Raw genomic sequence first — 21457 nt, 5'->3', positions numbered from 1 at the left:
AGTCAGTCACCATGACCGCGGTCGTAGCTATCCCCCCGCCATTCTTCTCGCCTTACCTCGACGACCAGCTCTCAAAGCTCGCCGCCAAGCAGATCCCATGGGAGGTCCGTATCAACAGTCCCACCAATCTATCCCACCAGCCACCCGCGCGACGTCACTGACCTTTATCCACAGGGATACCAACGTGCCAAGCTGCTCTCGCAGGAGGAATGCACCCTCCTCCGCTCGCTTGAGAAGCTCGTGAGTGGCCATGATGTCCGCGATAAGCGGGAAAGAAGCCATGTACTTACCACTGTATCCCCAGCCCGCTGGCCAGCGCAGCACGTTGTTCTCGACCCAGGGCGCACAGTACGCCAAGTTGTACATTGACCTGCTCCGCAAGCTCCAGCGCGTGGACACTGTCCAGGCAGTGCTCGTGTCCATCTCCAACATGCTCTCCGACTTTAGCACGATCCAGTACTACCACGACCTCTCCAAGACCGACCCGCTCGACCCGTACCAGCCCATCGTCAAGTGCCTCACCATGGACACGGACGAGGAGTTTGTCCACCTCGAGAGCTTGAGGATACTTGCCCTCCTCATTGCGTGAGCTTCATCATTCTTGCTCATTTGCAAAGCTGACATGTTGCAGTACGGACGACAACGACTTCCCCGAGCAGCTCCTCCCGGCTCTGCTGGCCGCCATCTCCAAGCTGCTCAACGGGTCGCGCCAGCAGCCCCGCGACATTGCCGCCCAGGTTCTCAACGCCGTCCTCGGCAAGAAGCAGATGCGCAGCGCCGTCTGGGCTGAGGGCACCTGCATCTCTGGGTGAGCTCCGGTCCGCGGAATTCTGAGCTCCGCTAACGTGCCCAGGCTCGTCAAGTGGCTCAAGGAGACCCCTACTCCTCAGCAGCAGTACAGCGCCATCTGCTGTATCTGGCAGCTCTCGTACGAGGAGGACGCCGCCAATGGCCTTGACAAGAAGTATGACATTGTCAGCCTGTTTATCGAGATTGCCAAGAGCGCCGTCAAGGAAAAGGTCATCCGCGTGGTCGTCGCCACCTTCCGGGTGAGTTAGGAATCGTTGGTCGTAACTCATCATACCGCAGAATCTCCTCTTGATCGCCCCCGCGGCCAACCTGCCGTCCATGTTTGTCGTGCGCCTGCTCCCCTTTGTTCAGTCGCTCAACGAGCGTAACTGGTCGGACGAGGACATTGTCGAGGACCTCGACTACCTCAAGGAAGAGCTCAAGACGCGTCTCGACGGACTCACGTGGGTAGCGCCCTATTACTCTGGCTGACCCATCCTCTCAGCACGTACGACGAGTACGTTTCCGAGCTCGAGTCGGGCCACCTGGTGTGGTCGCCAGCACACGAGTCGGACGACTTCTGGCGCCTCAACACGTCGCGCATCCTGAACGAGGGAGACGGCAAGCTCGTCAAGCGCCTCGTCGAGCTCATCACGACGTCCAAGGAGCCCGTGGTCCTCGCAGTGGCGTGCAGCGATGTGGCCAAGTTTGCCAAGTATGGTGGTGACCGCGCCAAGCAGCTCATGACAAAGCTGGGCGGCAAGACGCGCGTCATGGAACTCATGACCCACGCCAACCCCGATGTCCGCTACCATTCCCTCATCGCCGTCCAGCAGCTGCTTAGCCAGCACTGGCTTGACTAGGCCCCCGACACAGAGGGCAGTGTAAAGTGTTCCTTCTTAACCCTTTTCTTTTCTAGAGAGTATGCAATAGTTGTGTTTTGTGAGCGGCAGCGCAAAAGGAAAGGGGATAGATGAATGTTATAACTACATTTTCCGCTACCGCTCGGCTAGGCCTACATGATGTGGATGGATGGAGAGTGGGGCTGTGTCTCGACTATTTCTTTCTAGCGGTTGAGGTGGTGCTGCATGCTCTTGTAGTGTGCAATGTGTCCCTCGCTCGCGGCACGCATCTCCTTGGCCATCTCCCACACCTGGCTTCCGCGCGCATTGTAGACTGTAGCGTTGGCAAACATGAGGCGAATGTCGCGCTCAAACTCGTCAATCGTCGTGATGGTGCCGTCCTTGATACGGTTGCGGATAGTCTTGAGGTCCATGGGCCGCTTGATAATGTCGTAATAGTCTGGCGCCTCGGATTTCTTGACCGGGTTCTGGAACACGGGGCCATACTTGTGCTGCTGGATCGTGTCGAGGAGGGAGAGGATGAGTTTCTGGTTGTTCCGCTGGCCGCGGGATGGAGGCGGCGCGGCAGATCCGGATGTCGCGGCGGGCGTGCCAACGCTTGGCGCTGGGGTACCCCATGGCCCTACTGTCGGTGCAGGACTGGCGCCAGTGTCTTCATCACCGCCGGACTCGAGTGCGGCTGGCCGGGGGGCTACCTGTCAGCAGGGGGTCGCGTGAGTGATATATTCTTTTCTTGCGGGGTTGTTCAAAACCGGAGGCTACTCACTGCGTGCAGTACGCTTGCTGCCTCGCTTCTCGGTCGGTGTGGCCACCTCCTTCTCCACCTTTCGGCGCGACGTGCGCGTGCTCCGCTTCTCCTCCTCGGGCTCAGGTGCCTCCTCCTCAATGTCCGACGACTCGACGTGGTGCTCCTTGTCCGCATGCTCTTCCTTGACCGACGTGGCTTCGGAAGCGGCACGGACAGATTTGGAGACGACGTCGTCACGCATACCCCGGGACGCACGTCCACTGCGACGTGTGCGGCTCTCGGGTACGGTAGGTGTACCGGACGCCGTTGACGACACAGACACACCACGCTTGGGCGGTGGTGAAGTGTGCTTCTGTGGCGATTCGGCCTTCTTGCCACGGCGAGTTGACCGCCGGCCACGGGTCGTGTCCTCCTCCTCAGGCTCTTCCTTGACAGTCTCCTCTTCCTCTTCAGCCTCAGCCTCGGCCTCAGCCTCAGCCTCCGACTCTTCGGGTTCGTGACTGGCAGCGGGCGACGCTCCACGAAGACCACGACGCTTGGCAGCGGGACCACCACGCGCCTGGCTCGTGGCCTTGCGCTTCTTGTCGCGGGTGCTGGCTGGTGTCGGAGAAGAAGGAGGGGCCTCGGCGGGCTGGTTGTCCTCTGGCGGAAGGGGCGAGAGGTCCGACGCAGGAGAAAGATCGGATCCTGGCGAGGAGCCACGCGAGGTGGGCTTGGGTGTAGTCGGTTTGGGAGAGGCGGCGGCGGGAGTCGGCGCTGAAGACTCCTCCTCAGGAGTGGGCGTCTTGTCGTCGTCGGCCTCCTTGTCCATGTCCACATCCTCGCCCTCGGCAGGAGTCTCCTCGGGTTCGGCGGTCGTCTCGGCTTCCGCCTCAGCCTCAGCCATGGGCTCGTCCTCATTCTCGGGCTCGGCAGCGGGTTCCTCTTCAGCAGCAGCAGCTTCTTCGGGGGATGCCTCGGCTGTCACTGGCTCGTCCTCCTCCTTCTCAGGTTCCGCTTGTTCCTCGTCGGGGACAGCCTCTTCGAGCTCGGCAGTAGCTTCCTCCTGTGGAGACTGTTCGGGAGTCTCCTCTGCAGGAGTGTCCTCGACAGGCTCGACCACTTCTTCCTCTTGCTTCTCCTCCTCCTCTTCAGGTGCAGCGACTTCTACTGGTGTCTCGTCCGGCTTCTCTTCCTCTTCGACCTTGGCGGTAACGACCTCCGCTGGGGGTGGCACAGGCTCGGGCGTCTTGGCCGATTCGGGACCGGCAACAAGCACCTCCTTGATCTCGGAGGGAAGTGGGGACCAAGTGTCGACCATTTTCTTGCCGTACTTCTTAGCCAGAGCCGCCCGAATCTCGCCGTGGATAGCACTGTCCATCTCGCCGGCCTTGATGGCATTGACCTCGTTCATGAGTTCGCTGGCGTCAGGTTCACTATCAGGTTGTTCATCTTACGTGAAGCGTTGCTCGTAGGTCGCAATTTGGTCCTTGAGCTCCTGCATACGGGCAAAGTAGAACGTCCGCGCAAGCTGGAGGTGGACCTTGGCCTGAGGTTTGGCCGCATCAGGCGCGGGGCTGGGACATGAGCAACCAAACAACCACCTCGCAGCCGAAAAAAAGACACAACTCACACGTTGATGTCAATACCCTTCATGAGCGTCACGTATGTAGTCTCGCACGCGTCGGGGGTGTAGTACTCCGCCGGGCGGCCGCGGGTGCACGGGTGCTCGGCGAGGAGTTTGGAGACCTGAACCCACGCCGCTGCGCCGACCTTGTACACGGCCTGCGCAAAGAGGAGCTTTTCCTGCACCGTGAGGTGCTGGACGGGGGCGTCCATGGCCGGATGGGTGTTGTGTTGGGTCGATGTCGCGTCGAAAGGATGGAGAGGATGATTGAGGTGGGTTGCGCGAGTCGTCAGCAAAACGGGAGCACAACATGCAAGTGGATTGTTAGCGGGAGTATATTTTCTAATGCGTCCTGTTTTGTAATGGCGACCATTTGGGTCCGCTCGATGACGCCCAGTTGACTGTGCTCATCACCATCACCGCGAGACAGCTGCTCCTCAACAGCACAACACTCTCACCACCACCACCACCACCAGAATGGCCGAGCACCACAACCGCCTCGAGCCATTCCTCCTTCTCGCCCGCGCCACAAAGGGCGCGGCCGCGGCCAAGGTGGTCATGGACGCGACCGCTGCCGTACGTCCACTGCCTTCCTCATGAACACCCGCACACACGCTGACTGTGAGACAGAACGGCGTCTATACCTTCTCTGAGCTCATGGACCTCCCCAACATCAAGGAGGTAGGTGCTTAATATACCTTCTTAATCTGACCTGCCAGCTTGAGAGCGACCCAGCGCTCAAGAAGCACCACACGCTGCTGACCCTCTTTGCCTACGGCACCCTCGCCGACTATGCTGCTGGTACGTGCTCCCTATCGGTACATCTCTGACCGCTCCAGCCCCCGACAACTACCCTCCCCTCACACCCACGCAACAAGAGAAGCTCAAGCACCTGACACTCGTCTCACTTGCCCTCAAGCACCGCGTGCGTTGTAGTTGTTCATTTCCGTTGCTGACAACGCGCAGCGTCTTCCCTACGCCCAGCTGTCCGCGGCGCTACAGGTCGGGTCTACGCGCGAGCTCGAGGGCCTGATCATCGATGTCATCTACGCCGACCTCCTGGGCGGCAAGATGCACCACCACGAGCAGGTCTTCCACGTCGACTGGGTCAACGGCCGCGACCTGTCCAAGTCGGACCTCGTCGAGGTCAAGACCGGCCTGGAGACGTGGTGCAAGAACACTGAGACGCTCCTCGCCGCGCTGGACCAGCAGATCGCGGATGTCCGTGCCAAGACCATGCGCGAGGCCGAGGACCAGGCGGTCTACCAGAAGAAGCAGGACGAGGCCTTCCTCTTTGCGCGTGAACAGGTGGCGAACCGTTCAAAGGGCAAGGACAAGGCCGCCGAATCGCTCGAGAGGTTCCTCGGCAGCCACGCCGACTACGAGGACGAGGGAACCGACGTGCCAATGTACGAGCCGCGTGGCATGTAAGTGTGGACTTCTGCGATTTCTTGTTCGTGAGGAGAAGGTGACAAGGGTCGTTTGCTGACGACAGGCCCAGGCCCAGCCGCAGCATGGAGTCGATAGATGAGCTCTCGAACCAGAGGGCCAAGAAGCGCGCCAAGGACTAGAGGGGGCCACCGCAGGCATGTGTAATAATTGTGTATAGATAGTGTACCATGCTACAAGCAGTTCATGAGCACGTTGACCGTGGTCGGATCTCGCAGTCGTTGTTGTGCACCGCCGCTGTCAGGTGTCAAGCGGAAGTAAATGTTGGCTGAGCACTCATTTCCGTGCATCCCGTTGCGAACACGACGTGGTTTATTCTGAGAGCATTCAACAAGCACAACAACCACCAACACACCCAACCTCTCACAATGGCCTCGTACCAGCGCGTGCCCTCGCGTCCCGAGGACGTCAACGAAGTCGACGAGCACGACCTGCTCACCCTCGACAATCCCCACACCGCCTCAACAATGGCAGAGTTCAACCGCCCAGCTCCCGCTTGGTGGAAGCGCGGGCTGCTCATCTTCGCCGTCTTCTTCTTGGGCTGGATGGCCGTCAAGCTCGGCGGTCTCACCGGAGACCGCAAGCCCAAGGTCATCTACGCAACGCGGTAGGTGCGAACACAAGCCGTGGATCCCCTACCATCGTGTCCCCCCTCCCCCATGGCCTTGCTCCCCTCCTCCTCCCCTCCCTCAACCCTCACCCAACGCGCTGGCTGACACACCACATCCAGATACTCGGACGAGTTCAAGTACCGCCCCGCCGCGTCGCCCGTCATCACCGAATACCTCAAGGACGGGCGGATACGTCTTCGCGGCGCGACACCTGGCGGCGTGGGCATTCGTCCGGGCGACCTGCCCCTGACACCGGCTGAGAAGGCCCTGCAGCAGAAGAAGATGGCAGAGGAGGCCAAGAAGGTTGCGCAGGAGAAGCTCAAGGAGGACAGGCAGAAGAGGAGGGAGGCGGCACGGAAGAAGAAGCAGAGCAGGGAGAAGAGGAAGAGCAGCAAGGCCAAGGACGAGATGTAACATAGAGTGCCGCCACCACCTCAAAACGAGCAGGCAGGACACGAGCCCGACTTGTGACACCGGTGACGCGTGTACTGAAACACATACTCTGGCTGCTGACGCTTCAACTCTCGAATACTGCCATTCCCGTTACCGCGTCCATTGCCAAGCAAAGGCACTGCGAGGAATCCTGGGCAGTGACCGCAACGAGGCAACTATTAGCAATGAGCGCAGATTCTGATCTGAGTAATTATTCAGATGGCGAGGTGATTGAAGGCTGCATACACTTACCCCAGCCAGTGGACTGTCTGCAGGGAGCTTGGGTTCTGTGAGCTACTCCTTCTCCTTCGCTGACCCGCCGTGGACCTCCCGGGCCGTCGTCGTCGTCGTCCGTCATCATGTCCCCATTCGTCGTTATGGTCATCACAGCGATAGTCTCCTCTCCCGTATCCAGCATTCCCAGCACATGTGCTGGTTGATGCAGCAAGACCAGAGGGCACCACAAGAACTTGTTCAGCCCGTGTTGTCAGTGGAGGGGTGGGGCGGCACAACACTAGTTAAGACTCTCGCTCTCCCATGTCGCTCACCAACACATATGGGAGGCGACGCCACCGCGCGTCAGCACCCGCCAGTATCTCGCCAGGCTCTGTGGTCGTTGGGACACCGCCGCTTGCACGCTTGACGTCGTCCTCGGCGGCGCTCCTCGTACGTCGCGGTGGTTTGCGTCTGAGTTTCGACTTGATATACTCACCTTCGCTGTTCGCTCTCCTGGGCTTCATGAATATGCTTATTAACTGGACGTATTCGTTGGCGTAGCGGTTGGGTGGTGCTTGGGTGTGTTGAGACACAGGGAGGTGCGCGGGTGGATTCTGCTCCCATGAAATGTGTGGCGACTGCCCGGATAGACTCAAATTACCAGACAACGCAGACGATCCCGTTGCTCTTCGCCAGGTTGGCCGATCCACTGTCGTCGCCATGGAGCCTTGGAGAGTCGCTAAGCCCACGCGAACACACCACCGACACCGGGTTGGTGGATTTGGAATGCACCTACTGTAGCTGATCGTTGAGGTTGCTCAACAGTACCGACGGACCGACCAACCAGTACCCCGTTCAGACCCGAACGTCGCGGACACAGAAGTACCGGCGTATGTGCATGAGCAGATGTGGTGGGGCCGAGCTGTAGGCGTCTCAGAACTCGAGTCGGCACTTTGACGCAATGGTTTGACCACCGGCCTTGCGTGACGATGAGCAGGACCGATGCTTCTCGACCCCTCACATTCTACAGCCACCCCTCGCTTATCCTTCGACTGATAGCCTCGCTCGGCTAGATGCTAGCCCACGCTCAGTAGTTTGCACGAGCTGACGTGGTGGTGCTCCAGACACCATCAGTGGCGCTCAGCACGGAAGGTTCCAACGCGCCACGGCCCGACCATGTTCGGAGCGCAGTCTGTCCGCCGCCGACGATACACCCACCCCTCCTGCGTCCCCTTGCTCTCTCCGTCGCCATTCACCAAAGCATAGGGGTACAGAGTCTCTAGCGCCATGGCCACCCACAGCCTCACCCACATCCCACAGCCCTCGCTCGTTCCCTGTGTGCGAGATCTTGCTGCTGCGGCGCCAACCGCCGGGCCATACTCGCCTCCGGAACCGATTGGACAGTGGCACTTTCTGGTCGCCGTGGCCATGGCGTTGCTCCGTCCGCTAACCCCGTACGCCGTCGCCGAATTTCGAATATCGCGGGCTCGCTCTCGCATCTCTAGCATCTCTCGTTGTCGACAAAGTTCACCGCAGCTGCGGCATTGAATCCGTGGCGTGGCGTTTCGCGGGGCCGCGAGATCCTCCGATATATTCTGAGCGAGCTGTGGGGGAGTTGGGGAGCAGCGAAGCAGAGGTACAGGTGGGAAATTGGTGGGAGAAACGGGGTGACGCCCAGAGGGGGCGGAGAGAGATGAGCCTTTTGCGGCAATGGCAGATTTCATTCTGTGAGAGAGAGGCACGAGTGAGAAGCGCATACAGAGACAGAGACGGAGTGAGGCAGACAGAGCACGTCAGCGTCGAGTGAATAGTGAGGTCCAATGAGAGCTGGTTTGGAGAGGTGCGGAATGCGGCCCCATCGCCAAGAGAATAGAGGACAAGGGCAGGGGTGAGGCGTGTCGACGTCACCGGAATGCAAGCTGTCACTCTCCGCCCCCCGGCGGCCCCCCACGAGATGGTGGCTTCCGTACTGCATTACGATCCGTAACGTAGTGATCGTAGTGATGCGACGGGCGCAGCGATGCAGCGATGTAGTGGAGCGCAAGGTGAAGAGGAGCTGTCGTTTTGCTAGTGATTATTCGAATATAAAAAGTCGCGCGGACGGGACGGGTCCGCGGTCGATCCACGGAACCACCCTCCTCTCCCAGAATGAACAATGTTCCGCATCGGCAAACTGGCTAGTATTTGGCTTTGGCTTACGATGACGAGGCGACGCAGAGAGAACGCAGAGGAACGGCCGTATGAACGCCAGTTCCTGCACAGTTCCTGCATTCCTGGCGACCCAAAACCTCTGGGGCCAGCACAACGGGGGGGGGGGGATGTTGGGTGTGGCGTCCTCGTCGGGTCGACCGGGTCCCGGGTGTGCTGGGAGGAAGGAAGCTGGTCATGATTCCGGCAGTGTTAACCGGCCCGGGGGCGGGGCAATGTTCGTCCACCCCGTGTCGTAAAGCGTCTCGCAGTATCCACAACGACTCGACACAGCCAATTGTCGTTTATAACCCCCCCTCGTCGTCCCCTCCCTGTCGCACAGCTCATGCTCATCCCCACCCATCGCTGCAATTGCCACCCAGTACTCACAGCTTGCACTTTCCCACCATGACCGTCATCGTCTCGTCCCCCAACACCGCTACCCAGAACGGAGCCGTCAAGGTCCCCACCGTCAACGCCTTTGACGCCGACCTGCCCGCCGAGCCCGCCGTCGAGTTCATCAAGCCCATCAGCTCGGCATCGTACACCGCTACTCACCCAGAGCAGTTTGAGGTCGTGTTCAGCGAGTCGGCCGAGCCGGGCGTCGAGGCCTTCTCGAGCAAGCTGGTGGCCAAGCACGTAAGTACCCGAGTGCGATGGCCATGGCCAGGGGGCGCCCAGTGCTGTCCTGTGACCTGTGGGACACCATGGCAGCACGCATATGAGCAGGATTTCAGTACACACGCTGACCTCGCAGGACTATGCGCCCGGCGAGCTCCTCGCCACCCTCTCCAACGCGTCCCAGGCTCCCGTCAAGGCCTACTCGTCGGTGCAGTACGGCCCGGGCCCCGACCACCACCTCGAGCTCAACTCAGACCTGCTCTTCAGTGCGCTAGGCTTCGCGGTCCCCCCTCCAGAGCGCTTTTTGCTGACAGCTTTAGTGAACCACTCATGTGCGCCCACCGCCCAGCTCCAGCTTCCCGCCGGCACCCCAGCACGGTGGGAGGTGCACGTCGGCCCCGCTGGCTTGGCCAAGGGCGAGGACATTACCTTCTTCTACCCCTCGACCGAGTGGGACATGGCCCAGGGATTCGACTGCAACTGTGGTGCCAAGGTGAGTAGCGAAAGCGATGAGGGTGGACTTGGGCTGACCTTTTCAACAGACCTGCCTCGGCAACGTGCAAGGCGCCAAGTACTTGACGCTCGAGCAGCTCGAGGCGCGCGGAGTGGTGAACGACCACATCCGGGCACTGAAGGCTCAGCAGTGAGGGATTGAAAAGACCTCTCGAGTCGGACAGGATGGGGCGTTTTGGAGGTGAAGCAAGAAGCAAGAAATAGAGATGGCATTCGACCATGCGCAAGGGCTGTGCATATTACGCATACACGGTAAAGATGTGCGGGGCGAAGAGATATCTTAAAACAGCCCAAAAGGAAGCAGAACGTACAGTTACAGAGGTGTAGCGGCCCCCAATGCATGCTGCTGTGAGTATCCATATGCAGAGCGCAGAGAGAGATGGCCGGTCAAACCAGGGCCGTCTCGACGGAATGGAAGCGACGCGATTGCTTTCTGTATTTCTCATCCTCCTCTGTTTCCCTCTGTTGCCCACATCTCCATCAAGATCGCCAGAAGCACACTCGTCCTATAACCTCCCCCTCGACTTTCCGGGCGACCACCGTACCACAGTACAGCTCATGTGGCCACGTTCTCAGCGAAGACGCGGGTACGCGGGGCTTGAGAGCGCCGCGGAGCTGCGGCCGCTCGGGCTGAAACCCGTCAACGGGGTGGAAACGTGCAAGTCGCCTGGGAACGTCAAACCAAGGAGGAGACGCACCATTGATGGTAAGAGACTACGGACCGCTACATGTGGGCATTGTGGAAGTCAGACGCGCTTCTTACAGACAATGAAGGCTGGGGTGGTAGGCAGTATCGACGAGCTAGCTCGGGAGAACCATGAATGACATCATTTCACAATGATAATGATTAGCGAGACTCGCACACACCCATGTTTTGTTCTTGACAACTCTCTCTCCTCCACTCGACTTTACCATGCCGATGCTTCTTGAAGGGTGAGTACATTGTCCAGTGAGAGTGGTGCTGATACAAGCAGTTCCTGTCATTGCCGTGCTATCAAGTACACTGTTGAGGTAGGTGCCGGACCTCGTCTTCGTGACGTATGTTGTGCTGCGTCTCTGACTATGCCAGTCGAACACGCCCGTCCCTTACCAGGTATGTCGTTGTGGCATGCTCTCATACCGTCGACCAGCTAAGTGTCTGTTCAGTTCAAGACAGCTGACTCCCCAGCTCTGTCAATGCAGCATTTGCCGCAAGACGGGCGGATACACCGGCAGCGTCAACATTATGGGTAACAACCCCACGCTCAAGGTTATCCGCGGCAAGGACAAGATGAAGTGAGTCCCTTGTTCAGGTTACGTTGTTGGGGGCTTCCACACTGCCTGTAGCGGGCCTCATCCATTCGGGAGCTAGAGGTGAACCAGGAGTGAGGATGCCGCTGTCACCTCGCGTGGTCCCAAACACTAAGGCTGACGCTTCAAAGGGAGTACACCCCGGCCATGGCCTTTGACAAGAACGACCACCCGACCAGGAAGACCACCTCCATTCGCACGTTCTGCGGGGACTGCAGTGCTATGCTCTGGAACTGGCACCCCGAATGGCCTGACGTGAGTGGCGCAGCTAGCTCGACCACGAGGACCCAGCTGCGTAGCCCAACGCGGGTTTGCCTGTAGAACCCAGCGTTCAAGGTGGTAAGCTGACGCACACCAGTGGATCTATCCCTTGGCCTCGTCCATCGACAGCGACCTCCCGACCTTTCCCAAGGGTGTCGACGGTATTGCCATCAAGCGCGACTCGTGTCCTGCGTATGTCCCTATTCCAGCTGGGTTCAAGTCGTATGAGGGCTATGGACCCGGTGCGGGTATTGAGGTGAGTTGTGGTAGGAGGAGGGGGGTGAGCTGTACAATTCTTGCAGCTCGCAGACCAAGTAGCGCATGCGTCGGGGGGCAAGTCATGCAAGGCAGCTGCAACACAACCACGGCAACTGCAACTGTCGCCCCCAAGTGTTACATATGCCCGTTTAGCTGGGCAGTATCCAACGCAGAGTATCCAGCTGACATGCAGGACTGGCACAAGAAGAATGGCTGCTGGGTCGACTAGACACCCCTTATATCTATGTACACCTTTAAAACAGTAGCAGCTTGTCTTTAAAATGCAGAATCATAATCGTTGTGCAGACGCGATGACGGAGCCGCCCGGCAACTCCCGCAATGAACAGTCGGACACGCCCTGACAACATTTCCTTTCGTCTGGTCTCGTCTCGTCCACATCCTCACTGCACACCACACCACAACAAATGTCCCTCCCAACCCTCCTCAGGCAACCGCCCACTCTCCGCCCCGCGCTGGCCAGGACACTGGCCTCGCACGCATACAACCCGCCCAGGCCCGCGTTCACCCCGGGCCCACCTGGTCCTCCTCCCGCCGCAAAGGCCGGTCCCTCCACTCCTCGCGCTCCTCCCAACCCAGCCACGACTACTTCGCCCACTCTGCCGCCCGACCACCGTCGGCTGTTGGAAGAGATCGTTCGGGTCGACCATGCGGGCGAGCTGGGCGCCAACTGGATTTACAGGGGCCAGAAGTGGGGCAGCCAGATGAGGGGTGACAAGCGGACCGCGGAACAGGTTGAGGTGAGTCTTTGGCGTGGTGTGAGGTGGCTTGGGCAAGGAAGGCGACCGGCCAACAACGACGCACGCCTGTCCACCGCCATGCGGTGGGCTGTGGGATGTGTGATGTTCCTAGCCCGACCTTGATCTGGAGGTAAACGAAATAGTGTGCTGCACAACTCCCCGTTGCAGCACTAAACACCCGTTCGCCCAGCGTCACCCACCTCCTCCTCCATGATCACACCCAGCACAGAAGCTCACATACGCACAGGACATGTGGGAGAACGAGCGCCACCACCTCAACGTCCTCACCCGCATGGCCCACCAGCACCGTGTGCGTCCCACGGCGCTCTATCCCGTCTGGCAGGTCCTCGCGTGGGGCATGGGCGCGACGACTGCTCTGATGGGCAAAGAGGCCGCGATGGCGTGTACCGAGGCGGTGGAGACTGTCATTGGGGAGCATTATGACGAGTGAGTGTGCCGGGTACAGTGGTACAGCTTTCTCCTGCTTCCAGACGTGACTGACACCCGCAGCCAACTGCGCGCGCTCAAGCCCGTGCTCGCCGACAACGCTGCGTCCGAGACCCCGCACCCATCTCTTCCGCTCATGGCGGAGGTCCTTGAGGAATTCCGCGATGACGAGCTGGGCCATCTCGACATTGCCGTCGAGGAAGGCGCGCTCAAGGCGCCTGGCCATTCGTTGCTCTCTGCGGCCATTGGCGCGGCTTGCAGGATTGGTATTATGGTTGGCAGCAAAGTGTAGATAGGACAGAACAGCATCAGGCGGTTCTGGCGGTAGATGGCTGGCCATGCACAACGTATGTACATGGTACGGTTAGGACTACATTCCGACTACATGACTCGAGTATGGGTTAGTCAACCCGTCTTCCTCCCTCCTTCCTCCGAGGTTAATGAGTGCTCGCTCACACTGTTTCCTTTATCAATACACATTTAACACACAGCACCAATGTCGTACTGACCGCGCCCTCGACTCCAACGCACCACACGCGCAGAAGCGCTCACCAGGAACGGCATCACCATGAAGTCTCTCGTCGATGAAGGATCCACCCAGGAAACCACACGTAGGCCAGTGTCGGCAGACACCATCAAGCACCGCCAACGCACCCGCGAACACACGAACGCGTCAAGGTCACAAGCACTGTGCACGGCCACACAGTCTCGACGTACGAAGAGCTTGCGGCGTGCCGTCCGGTCACCTTCCCCGGTGACAACTTCCTGCAGCCTTTCTTGACCTTCCTCGGGGCCACTCTCACCAGCCGCAGTGGAGGAGACATCACGTACGACACGATTAAAGGCTACGCCATTACGCTCATGTCCTTGTGGCGCCAGGACATGGATTACAAACTAAGTTGTGGTAGCACAGTGGCGAAAGCTGACACGCAGCCCTCCCTCACACTGGAACGCACCTTTGACACCATCGTCGATGTGGCGAAACAGCTCGACCTTCACCCTGCCTACCCATTCACAGCGGGTCTGGACTCTAAAGCCATTCTCGACATGCTTCAGGCGATAAACGCTTACCCCTCTCAGCTCGATCAACGTTGTTGACGTTGTTACTGAGCGAGCGCGACCCCAACCGCCAAACCCGCACCGAACAGTTTGCCAACACCCGTCGTACCAGCGCGCCCACGGAGTTGGACGACGTACCAGCGAAATAGGGCGTAACGTGGGATACGCGACCTGCCATGTGCCATCCATAGCAGCACGCAGCATGTGGCCATGTGGCCATTCTCGTCCAGCTCGCCCGTTCGGAGCTGTCTGGTCGGGCTAGCTGCAGGCTGCCACCAGGGTTTCGGGTCGGACGTGTGGCAGACCGACCCGTAGCGCCGTAGCTCCCGTAGACACAAGAGCGTGATGCACGGGCCCTCTCTGCCAGCCTCACCCGGTAGGTACCGGTGTACCCGCTGCACGGGACTACCCAGCTGTTCTGCTTCTCGCCGTGTTCCTGGTGCCACCGTCAGCGGGCCCGAGTATGCGGGGGGCATGGCGTAAGTGTGCGCTTGGCACGAGTCATTGGGAATGAGAGGGCGTGCATTGCTTCACGAATTGCGCAGAAAAATCTTGGTTTTCGTTAGTTGGGAGGTATATCGCTCGCACTACTCGTTACGCTGCTCTGCCCCTGCTCTGGTCTGCTGTTGTAATACGGATTCGCTGCCAACCTCATATGCATCGGTACAAGAAATACACACGGTTTCTCTAAGCCATTGTTTTTAGGCCTCGGCGTCGGTGCGCTGCCTCTTGGCGGGAGTCCTCGAGGGCGAGGTGTCGCGCGAGGCGTGGTGCTCGTCGAGCAAGCGGTCAAAGACCTCGGGCTGGCCGACCTTGAGCTTGCCCTGCTGGATGGCGGTGTGGTAGACACGGAGGATGGTGTCGACGTCCTCCATGGTCTGGGTGCGGACGTCGGCGAGAGCCTTGATCTTGGCGGTAGCGTCCTTGATCTGCTCGTCGGTGAGCTCGAGGTTGAGCTGCTCGACACGCGACTTGATGGCGTTCCAGCCGGTCAAGCGGTGACCGATCGAGACGTAACGGGTCATGCCAAAGTCGGCGGGGTTGAGGATCTCGTAGGTCGAGGGGTTGGCGAGGATGGCCTTGGCGTGGATACCGGCCTTGTGGGTGAAGGCACAGAAGCCAGTGATGTAGTTGTTGAAGGGGACCTGGATCTCGACGGCCTCGGCAACGAGGTTCTCGACCTCGCGGAGCATGTGGAGGTTGTACTTGTTCTTGACGTACTCGGGGTCGGCGACCATCATGCGGGCGATAAGACCACCGAGGGGGGTGATACCGTTACGCTCACCAATGCCGAGGACCGAAGTGTCGACGTGGGTGGCACCGGCCTCGAGGGCGGCGTAGGCGTTGGCAATGGCACAGCCAGTGTCGTTGTGGAAGTGGGTCTCAATGTCACAGCCGACAACACCACGGAGGGTGCGGACAAGCTCGTAGACCTGGCGGGGGTCGGCACAGCCGACAGTGTCGGCAACACCAACACGGTTGACACCGATCTTGTCGACGGTCTGGTAGATCGAGAGGAGGTCGACAAGGTCCGAACGGAACGAGTCCTCGGACGAGAAGCGGATCTCAATGCCCTTCGACTTGACAAACTCGATAACCTCAATGGCGGTCTTGGTGATCCAGGTCATGTCCTTGCCGTGCGAGTGCTCGCGGAGGAACGACGAGGTGCCGATAACGACGTCGACACCGTCAACACCAGTCTCGACGGCGATACGGGCGTCGTCCATGTGGCAACGGATGTGGGTAAGAATCTTCGAGCGCTTGAGGCCGAGCTTGCAGATGGCCTCACAGTGGGCACGCGACTCGGGCGAGGCGGCGGGCGAGGTGAGCTCAATGTAGTCGACACCAAAGTCGTCAAGACTGAGATAAAGCGTCAGCGGTGAGTCACCAAACCCCACAACCATTATAAAACTCACGCCCTTGCGATCTTGATCTTGGTCTCAAGGTCTGGAAACAGAGGTCAGCTTGTTGTTGAGGAGATGGGTGCGATAGGGTGTCTGCGCAGCACAGCGAGGGTTTTGCGATGGGCACAGAGTGTTTTGGGCTCTAGCTGGGGTTTCTACCCATCCAGCTCCCGGGTGACAGTGAAGTTGAAGCACCCGGGTACTAGGATGAGGACAGAGCAGCCCGTCCGTGAAGCTGCAAAGGCAATGATAGGTGGCAGGGTGACCGAAGCGTCATTTTTCGGCAACAACCCATGCCACCCTTCAGAGGCCGCCTCCCAGCCCATCGTCTGCAACTCTGGACACGCATGCGCGAAAATGAGAACTCACCAAACCATGCGGTAGCGAACTGCTCTCCCTCGCGAAGAGTCGACTCGATGATCTGTTTGTTGCGTTAGATGACGTCCACAAATGGTCGGGAGTTCAAGAAGGCTGGGAAGGCAAAGGTGGGAGAGAAAAACGGCCGAGAGGGACGTGTGGTGCCACAGACGCCCACGAGGGTGCCACAGTCTCGCTGCAAGCATAGCTGCCACCGTGGGCGTCATATGCGCCTGGCCAGAGTCCTCAGACAGGGCGCAAAACATGCACAAAACGTCGACTCGAAGCGAGTGACGGGTCGGAATGTCGGTCGGAATGTCGCACCGCGGGGGGGGGCACTGCCACGAAAATTGCTCACCTTCCAGTTCGAGGTGTTGCTGAGGAAGTCCGAGGGGCGGGCGTAGAAGCCCTTCTTGTCGCCGTGGCGGTCAGTGCCGTTCGACTTGACGGCGGTGGAGAGGTCGACGGGGACCATGTCCTCCTTGTTGGTCTCAATCTGGTCCGGGGTGGGGCACATGATGGGCTCTGCGATAGAGGGGGGTGTAAGGGGGTGTGTTGTAAGGGGGGCCTAGTGTGGCTATGCGTGGGCGAGCGTAGAGGAAGAGCAAAAGTCTAGCCTGTTTTTTTGTGCGCAAGTGAAAGATGCGATGTGGGGCGGGGGTGGGTGGTTGGGTGTGTAAAGAAAGAGATTGTGAGAGGGGGGGAGATGCTGGCGGCAGGGACTAGTTATGTGAGTTTTCCTGGCCCGAGGGCGTGCGCGCGGATGTAATCAAATCTTACGCCGACATTAGACAGGCATTTCTAATGGCCGGTTAATCTCACGGCATTCAAATATTTGAGCCACTCGTAAATCGACTTAAAAGTCACCGCGAGAGAGACAGAGACGGTGTTGCTGCGGTTCTTTTGACTCGCTCCCTCTGGCCGTCTGGCATGTGGGCCTGTTTATGACTCAATCGAGTCAAAACTGGCTCCCCTTCCCATGCCTGGTCCCCGCACTCGTGCGTTGTCCCTGGGGGGTAGTAGTCGTCTGACGCCTCCCCGACCTAAGCCGCTGACACATTCAATCCAACGATCCAATGGCAGCACAAAAAAGGCTGCGCCGTGGGTGAGGCGTCGGACATGCTGGGTCCGGTGCAAATGGTGGTGTGTGTAAAAACGGTACACGATTATGTGTTTTGCGCGCCTGTCAAATACACACTAGGCGTGCTGACTGCCACCGTACGGGCCCCCTACGTCACCGCCCATGGTGCGAAATAAAATAAAAAAAAGCGGCGGGGGCGCGGCAACGACGGAAGCAAATTCCTCCACCCAAAGCTTTGGCCAAATTGCCTCCGTCCAATCCAGGCCCCCACCACCCCACGCGCGTGTGCTGGCGGCAAGAGACCCAACCACACCCACGGCGCGCGCTCATCGGGCGAGAGACGCACACACACACCCTGCTGGCCCGCGGCACGACGATTCTATCAATCCTCCCTCACACCAACCTCTTCGCCAAAAGAATCATATCATCGCCCCATCTACCTCTTCTCTTTGTAGTCCCTCTCCCCCTCTCCTCGCTCGGTCGACAGCGATACTCCCCATTCACCGCATCGCCAGCGACCAACCTCCCCCTCCGCTGTCCCCATCCTTATAATCCCACTCACCTCCCTCTCCCTCCCCCTCTCCCCCAAACACCATGAACGCCGCCACCCTCCTCACCAACGCTCTCTCGGAAGGTACGTCTTCGCTCACACCCCAAGCACACACCCGCTGACATGCCCTTGCAGACGCCGCGACGCGTCAGTCGGCCGAGCAGCAGCTCGAGGCCGCCCAGAGGGACAACTTTGTGAGTTTGACTTTCTCTCCCTCCCTGTCCAACGAGGCGTTCGGGCTTGCTAGCCAACCAACCAGAAACTAATCGCCCTTTGCACAGCCCGCATACCTCCAAACCCTCGCTACTGAACTTGCCAACGAGCAGGCACTTCCTCACATTCGCAACTCTGCAGGCCTTGCGTTCAAGAACGCCCTCTCGGCACGTGTAAGTTGTCCAGCGCGGTGCTCGCTCGCACTGTTGTTGTTCTCCGAAAGGGTCCAACTGGTGGCTCACACCCTGTCCAGGATGCCGTCAACCAGCCCGCGCTCTCGGAGCGCTGGATGGCCCTCCCCGAAGACGTCCGCGCGCCCCTCAAGCACTTGCTGCTCCAGACTCTCGCGTCGCCCGTAAAGGTCGCCGCGTCCGTCGCCGCCCAGTGTGTCGCCGCCGGCGCCGCTATCGAGCTCCCCCACGGCGGGTGGCCCGAGCTCATTGGCCAGCTCCTCGAGTTTGTCCAGAACCAGGAGAACACTGGTGCCCGTATCGCCACTCTCCAGACCATTGGTTACGTCTGCGAGGTTGTTGTAAGTGTGGAACGCTGCAATCGCGTTTGGTGTGATGCCATCACTGACATTATCCTAGCAACCCCAGTACCTCTCGGCGCGCTCGAACGAGATTCTGACTGCCGTCGTCCAGGGCGCCCGCAAGGAGGAGCCCAGCGCCGAGGTCCAGGCCGCCGCTATCAACGCTCTCTACAACTCGCTCGAGTTCATCCGCGACAACTTTGAGCGCGAGGTGAGCTTCTTGTCCGATGGGGCCAACCCTCCCGACAGGATAGGATCGCACAGTTAACACACATCTCTCAGGGCGAGCGCAACTACATCATGCAGGTCGTGTGCGAGGCTACCCAGAGCTCGTCCGTCGCCGTCCAGGTCGTTGCGTTCGAGTGTCTTGTCCGCATCATGAGCTTGTACTACGAGAACATGGAGTTCTACATGGAGCGTGCTCTCTTTGGCGTAAGTTGACCATCATCATATCCTGTTTTTATTTGCTTCCTTGGTTGCTAACGTTCCAGCTTACCATCATGGGTATGAGGCACGCCGAGGAGCCTGTCGCTCTCCAGGCCATCGAGTTCTGGGCGACTGTCTGCGACGAGGAGACCAACATCGAGATCGAGGCTCAGGAGGTGGGTCCGTGCACTCGAAAATTATTCTAACCATCCCAGGCCATCTCGTACGGTGAGGAGCCCGCCATCGAGTCCAAGCACTTTGCCAAGCTCGCCCTCAACGAGATCCTCCCTGTCCTGCTCGAGCTTCTCTCGCAGCAGGAGGAGGACGCTGACGAGGACGACTGGACCAAGTCCATGGCCGCCGCCTCGTGTCTCGAGCTCCTTGCTCAGAACCTCGGTGACGCCATTGTCCAGCCCGTTGTCCCCTTCGTCGAGGCCGGCATCCGTCGTCCCGAGTGGCAGCACCGTGAGGCCGCCGTCATGGCCTTTGGCTGTATCCTCGAGGGCCCCGACTCGGCCACCCTTTCGCCGCTTGTCACCCAGGCCCTCAGCGCCCTTATCGGCATGCTCCAGAGCGACCCCGACCTTCACGTCCGTGACTCGGTTGCTTGGACTCTGTCCAAGATCACCGAGCTCATGCTCGATGTTGTGGACCCCAGCATGCACCTCCAGAACCTCGTGACCGCCCTCGTCATGGGTCTCGGCAGCTCGGGGCGCATCGTCAACTCGTGCTGCTCGGCCCTCAACAACCTCGTCTCGCAGCTTCTTCCCCAGGACGGCCTCGGCGACGACCCCCAGTCGTCGCCCATGTCGGTCTACTACGAAGGTATCTTCAAGGCCCTCATCCCCGTCTCGGAGAAGTCCAACAACGAGAACAACTGCCGTTCCGCTGCCTACCAGACCATGGCCACCTTTGTGCAGTTCTCGGCTCTCGACACTCTCCCCATTGTCGAGCAGGTCGCCGCCGCCATGCTCGCTCGCCAGGAGACCCTCATCGGCCTCCAGAACCAGCTCCTTGGCATGGACGACCGCAACAACTGGAACGACCTGCAGATCAACATTTGCGTCGTCATCCAGTCGTTCATCCACAAGTCGCCCGCCCTCGTCTCCGCCTACGCCGACCGCATCATGACCAACCTCCTCACCGTCATCTCGACCTCGGCCAAGCACGGCGGTGTGCTCGAGGACACCTTCGCTACCGTCGGCGCTCTCGCCTCGGCCCAGGAGGGTAGCTTTATCAAGTACATGGAGGCCTTTGCCCCCTTCCTCTTCCAGGCCCTCGCCGCCTTTGAGGACTACCAGGTCGTCCAGGCCGCCGTTTACTGTGTGTCGGACATTTCGCGTGCCGTCGGCGAGGCTCTTGCCCCTTACGCGGAGCGCATCATGGTCGCTCTCATCGACATTCTCCGCAGCCCCCAGATTCACCGCCAGGTCAAGCCCACTGCCATCACCGCTATCGGTGAGGTTGCCCTCGCTGTTGGCGGCGCCTTTGTCCCTTACCTCGAGACCACCATGAACATTCTCAGCCAGGCTGGCTCGACCTCGGCCTCCGCCAACGACCTCGCCCTCAACGAGTTTGTTTGGACCATGCGCGAGGCCATTGTCGACGCTTTCATTGGCATCATGAACGGTCTCAAGGCCGCGGACCCCACTCCCTTCCTCCAGTTTGTTCCTGGAATCCTCGGCTTCCTCCGCACCTGCCTCGCCGAGGAGGACCGCACCGAGGAGTTTGTCACCTCGTCGCTTGGTCTTATTGGCGACTTTGGCGACACCTACAAGGCTGCCGTCCGGGACGAGCTCAACGCCGAGTGGATCCAGACTGCCATCCAGATCGGCCGCCAGCGTGGTGCCTCCAAGCACTCGCGCACCAACGCCGCCTACGCGCAGAAGACCATCAGGGACCTGTCCAAGTAAATGACCGTCGCTCCGGTGATACCCCCACGATACCCGTTTTCTCTGCATCTCACGACTCGAATGACATGCCCCCCCCCCACCACCACCACACCACCACCAACCCACCCCAACTTTTCTCGTATTTTTTTTATCCTCAAGCATTTCGTCACGCATGTCATGGCCGCGCCCTGTTTGTCCAAGGACCTTCATCGCCGCCCCCCCAACACACACACCCGCCCCCCGCATCAAGTGTCCGAAACTAGCATTGCAACGCAACCCGCGACCGAGGTCGCAAACTTACTGTACTGGTCCGGGGGGAGAAAGGCTCCCCCCCATATGGCCAACGGAGAAGGATAGAGGCAGCAGAAGGGGAGAATATCTCGTGCATGTTAGT

The 21457-nt window shown here is 59.6% G+C and overlaps 10 protein-coding genes across 10 annotated transcripts; 8 read left to right on the top strand and 2 right to left on the bottom strand.

Moving 5' to 3' along the window:
* Positions 1-11: 11 nt before the first annotated feature.
* Positions 12-1652, top strand: VMA13 (H(+)-transporting V1 sector ATPase subunit H; the record flags this gene model as incomplete). Its single annotated transcript, XM_028623913.1, has 7 exons — positions 12-104; positions 175-240; positions 305-585; positions 632-808; positions 854-1049; positions 1090-1253; positions 1295-1652. 7 exons carry the CDS (start codon positions 12-14, stop codon positions 1650-1652), a joined length of 1335 nt encoding a protein of 444 aa, XP_028475887.1.
* Positions 1653-1855: 203 nt separating this feature from the next.
* EHS24_008604 (uncharacterized protein) lies at positions 1856-4218 on the bottom strand (the record flags this gene model as incomplete). Its single annotated transcript, XM_028623912.1, has 4 exons — positions 1856-2343; positions 2419-3800; positions 3837-3956; positions 4013-4218. The coding sequence occupies 4 exons, from the start codon at positions 4216-4218 to the stop codon at positions 1856-1858; spliced, it is 2196 nt and encodes a 731-aa protein (XP_028475886.1).
* Positions 4219-4483: 265 nt separating this feature from the next.
* On the top strand, positions 4484-5577 carry EHS24_008603 (uncharacterized protein; the record flags this gene model as incomplete). Its single annotated transcript, XM_028623911.1, has 6 exons — positions 4484-4582; positions 4637-4687; positions 4726-4807; positions 4846-4931; positions 4973-5433; positions 5502-5577. The coding sequence occupies 6 exons, from the start codon at positions 4484-4486 to the stop codon at positions 5575-5577; spliced, it is 855 nt and encodes a 284-aa protein (XP_028475885.1).
* A 246-nt stretch (positions 5578-5823) lies between these two features.
* On the top strand, positions 5824-6480 carry EHS24_008602 (uncharacterized protein; the record flags this gene model as incomplete). Its single annotated transcript, XM_028623910.1, has 2 exons — positions 5824-6062; positions 6186-6480. 2 exons carry the CDS (start codon positions 5824-5826, stop codon positions 6478-6480), a joined length of 534 nt encoding a protein of 177 aa, XP_028475884.1.
* A 2829-nt stretch (positions 6481-9309) lies between these two features.
* EHS24_008601 (uncharacterized protein) lies at positions 9310-10169 on the top strand (the record flags this gene model as incomplete). Its single annotated transcript, XM_028623909.1, has 4 exons — positions 9310-9540; positions 9659-9788; positions 9843-10015; positions 10065-10169. The coding sequence occupies 4 exons, from the start codon at positions 9310-9312 to the stop codon at positions 10167-10169; spliced, it is 639 nt and encodes a 212-aa protein (XP_028475883.1).
* Positions 10170-10593: 424 nt separating this feature from the next.
* On the top strand, positions 10594-11904 carry EHS24_008600 (uncharacterized protein; the record flags this gene model as incomplete). The annotated part of the gene is made up of 9 exons (XM_028623908.1): positions 10594-10741; positions 10801-10818; positions 10887-10968; positions 11010-11046; positions 11105-11128; positions 11204-11310; positions 11457-11580; positions 11684-11842; positions 11896-11904. 9 exons carry the CDS (start codon positions 10594-10596, stop codon positions 11902-11904), a joined length of 708 nt encoding a protein of 235 aa, XP_028475882.1.
* A 365-nt stretch (positions 11905-12269) lies between these two features.
* Positions 12270-13341, top strand: EHS24_008599 (uncharacterized protein; the record flags this gene model as incomplete). Its single annotated transcript, XM_028623907.1, has 3 exons — positions 12270-12602; positions 12850-13049; positions 13113-13341. The coding sequence occupies 3 exons, from the start codon at positions 12270-12272 to the stop codon at positions 13339-13341; spliced, it is 762 nt and encodes a 253-aa protein (XP_028475881.1).
* A 276-nt stretch (positions 13342-13617) lies between these two features.
* On the top strand, positions 13618-14147 carry EHS24_008598 (uncharacterized protein; the record flags this gene model as incomplete). Its single annotated transcript, XM_028623906.1, has 2 exons — positions 13618-13660; positions 13756-14147. 2 exons carry the CDS (start codon positions 13618-13620, stop codon positions 14145-14147), a joined length of 435 nt encoding a protein of 144 aa, XP_028475880.1.
* Positions 14148-14809: 662 nt separating this feature from the next.
* On the bottom strand, positions 14810-16886 carry LYS1_2 (Saccharopine dehydrogenase; the record flags this gene model as incomplete). Its single annotated transcript, XM_028623905.1, has 4 exons — positions 14810-15968; positions 16025-16055; positions 16382-16433; positions 16728-16886. The coding sequence occupies 4 exons, from the start codon at positions 16884-16886 to the stop codon at positions 14810-14812; spliced, it is 1401 nt and encodes a 466-aa protein (XP_028475879.1).
* A 1158-nt stretch (positions 16887-18044) lies between these two features.
* KAP95 (karyopherin beta) lies at positions 18045-21084 on the top strand (the record flags this gene model as incomplete). Its single annotated transcript, XM_028623904.1, has 8 exons — positions 18045-18084; positions 18136-18194; positions 18282-18386; positions 18437-18745; positions 18804-18956; positions 19028-19177; positions 19237-19347; positions 19387-21084. The coding sequence occupies 8 exons, from the start codon at positions 18045-18047 to the stop codon at positions 21082-21084; spliced, it is 2625 nt and encodes an 874-aa protein (XP_028475878.1).
* Between the last annotated feature and the right edge of the window lie 373 nt (positions 21085-21457).

Source organism: Apiotrichum porosum (assembly GCF_003942205.1).
Source record: "Apiotrichum porosum strain DSM 27194 chromosome Unknown scaffold_7, whole genome shotgun sequence".
In the NCBI taxonomy this organism is placed as follows: domain Eukaryota; kingdom Fungi; phylum Basidiomycota; class Tremellomycetes; order Trichosporonales; family Trichosporonaceae; genus Apiotrichum; species Apiotrichum porosum.
The sequence above is the reverse complement of the archived record's forward strand: the minus strand, read 5'-3'. Positions and strand labels throughout refer to the sequence as shown.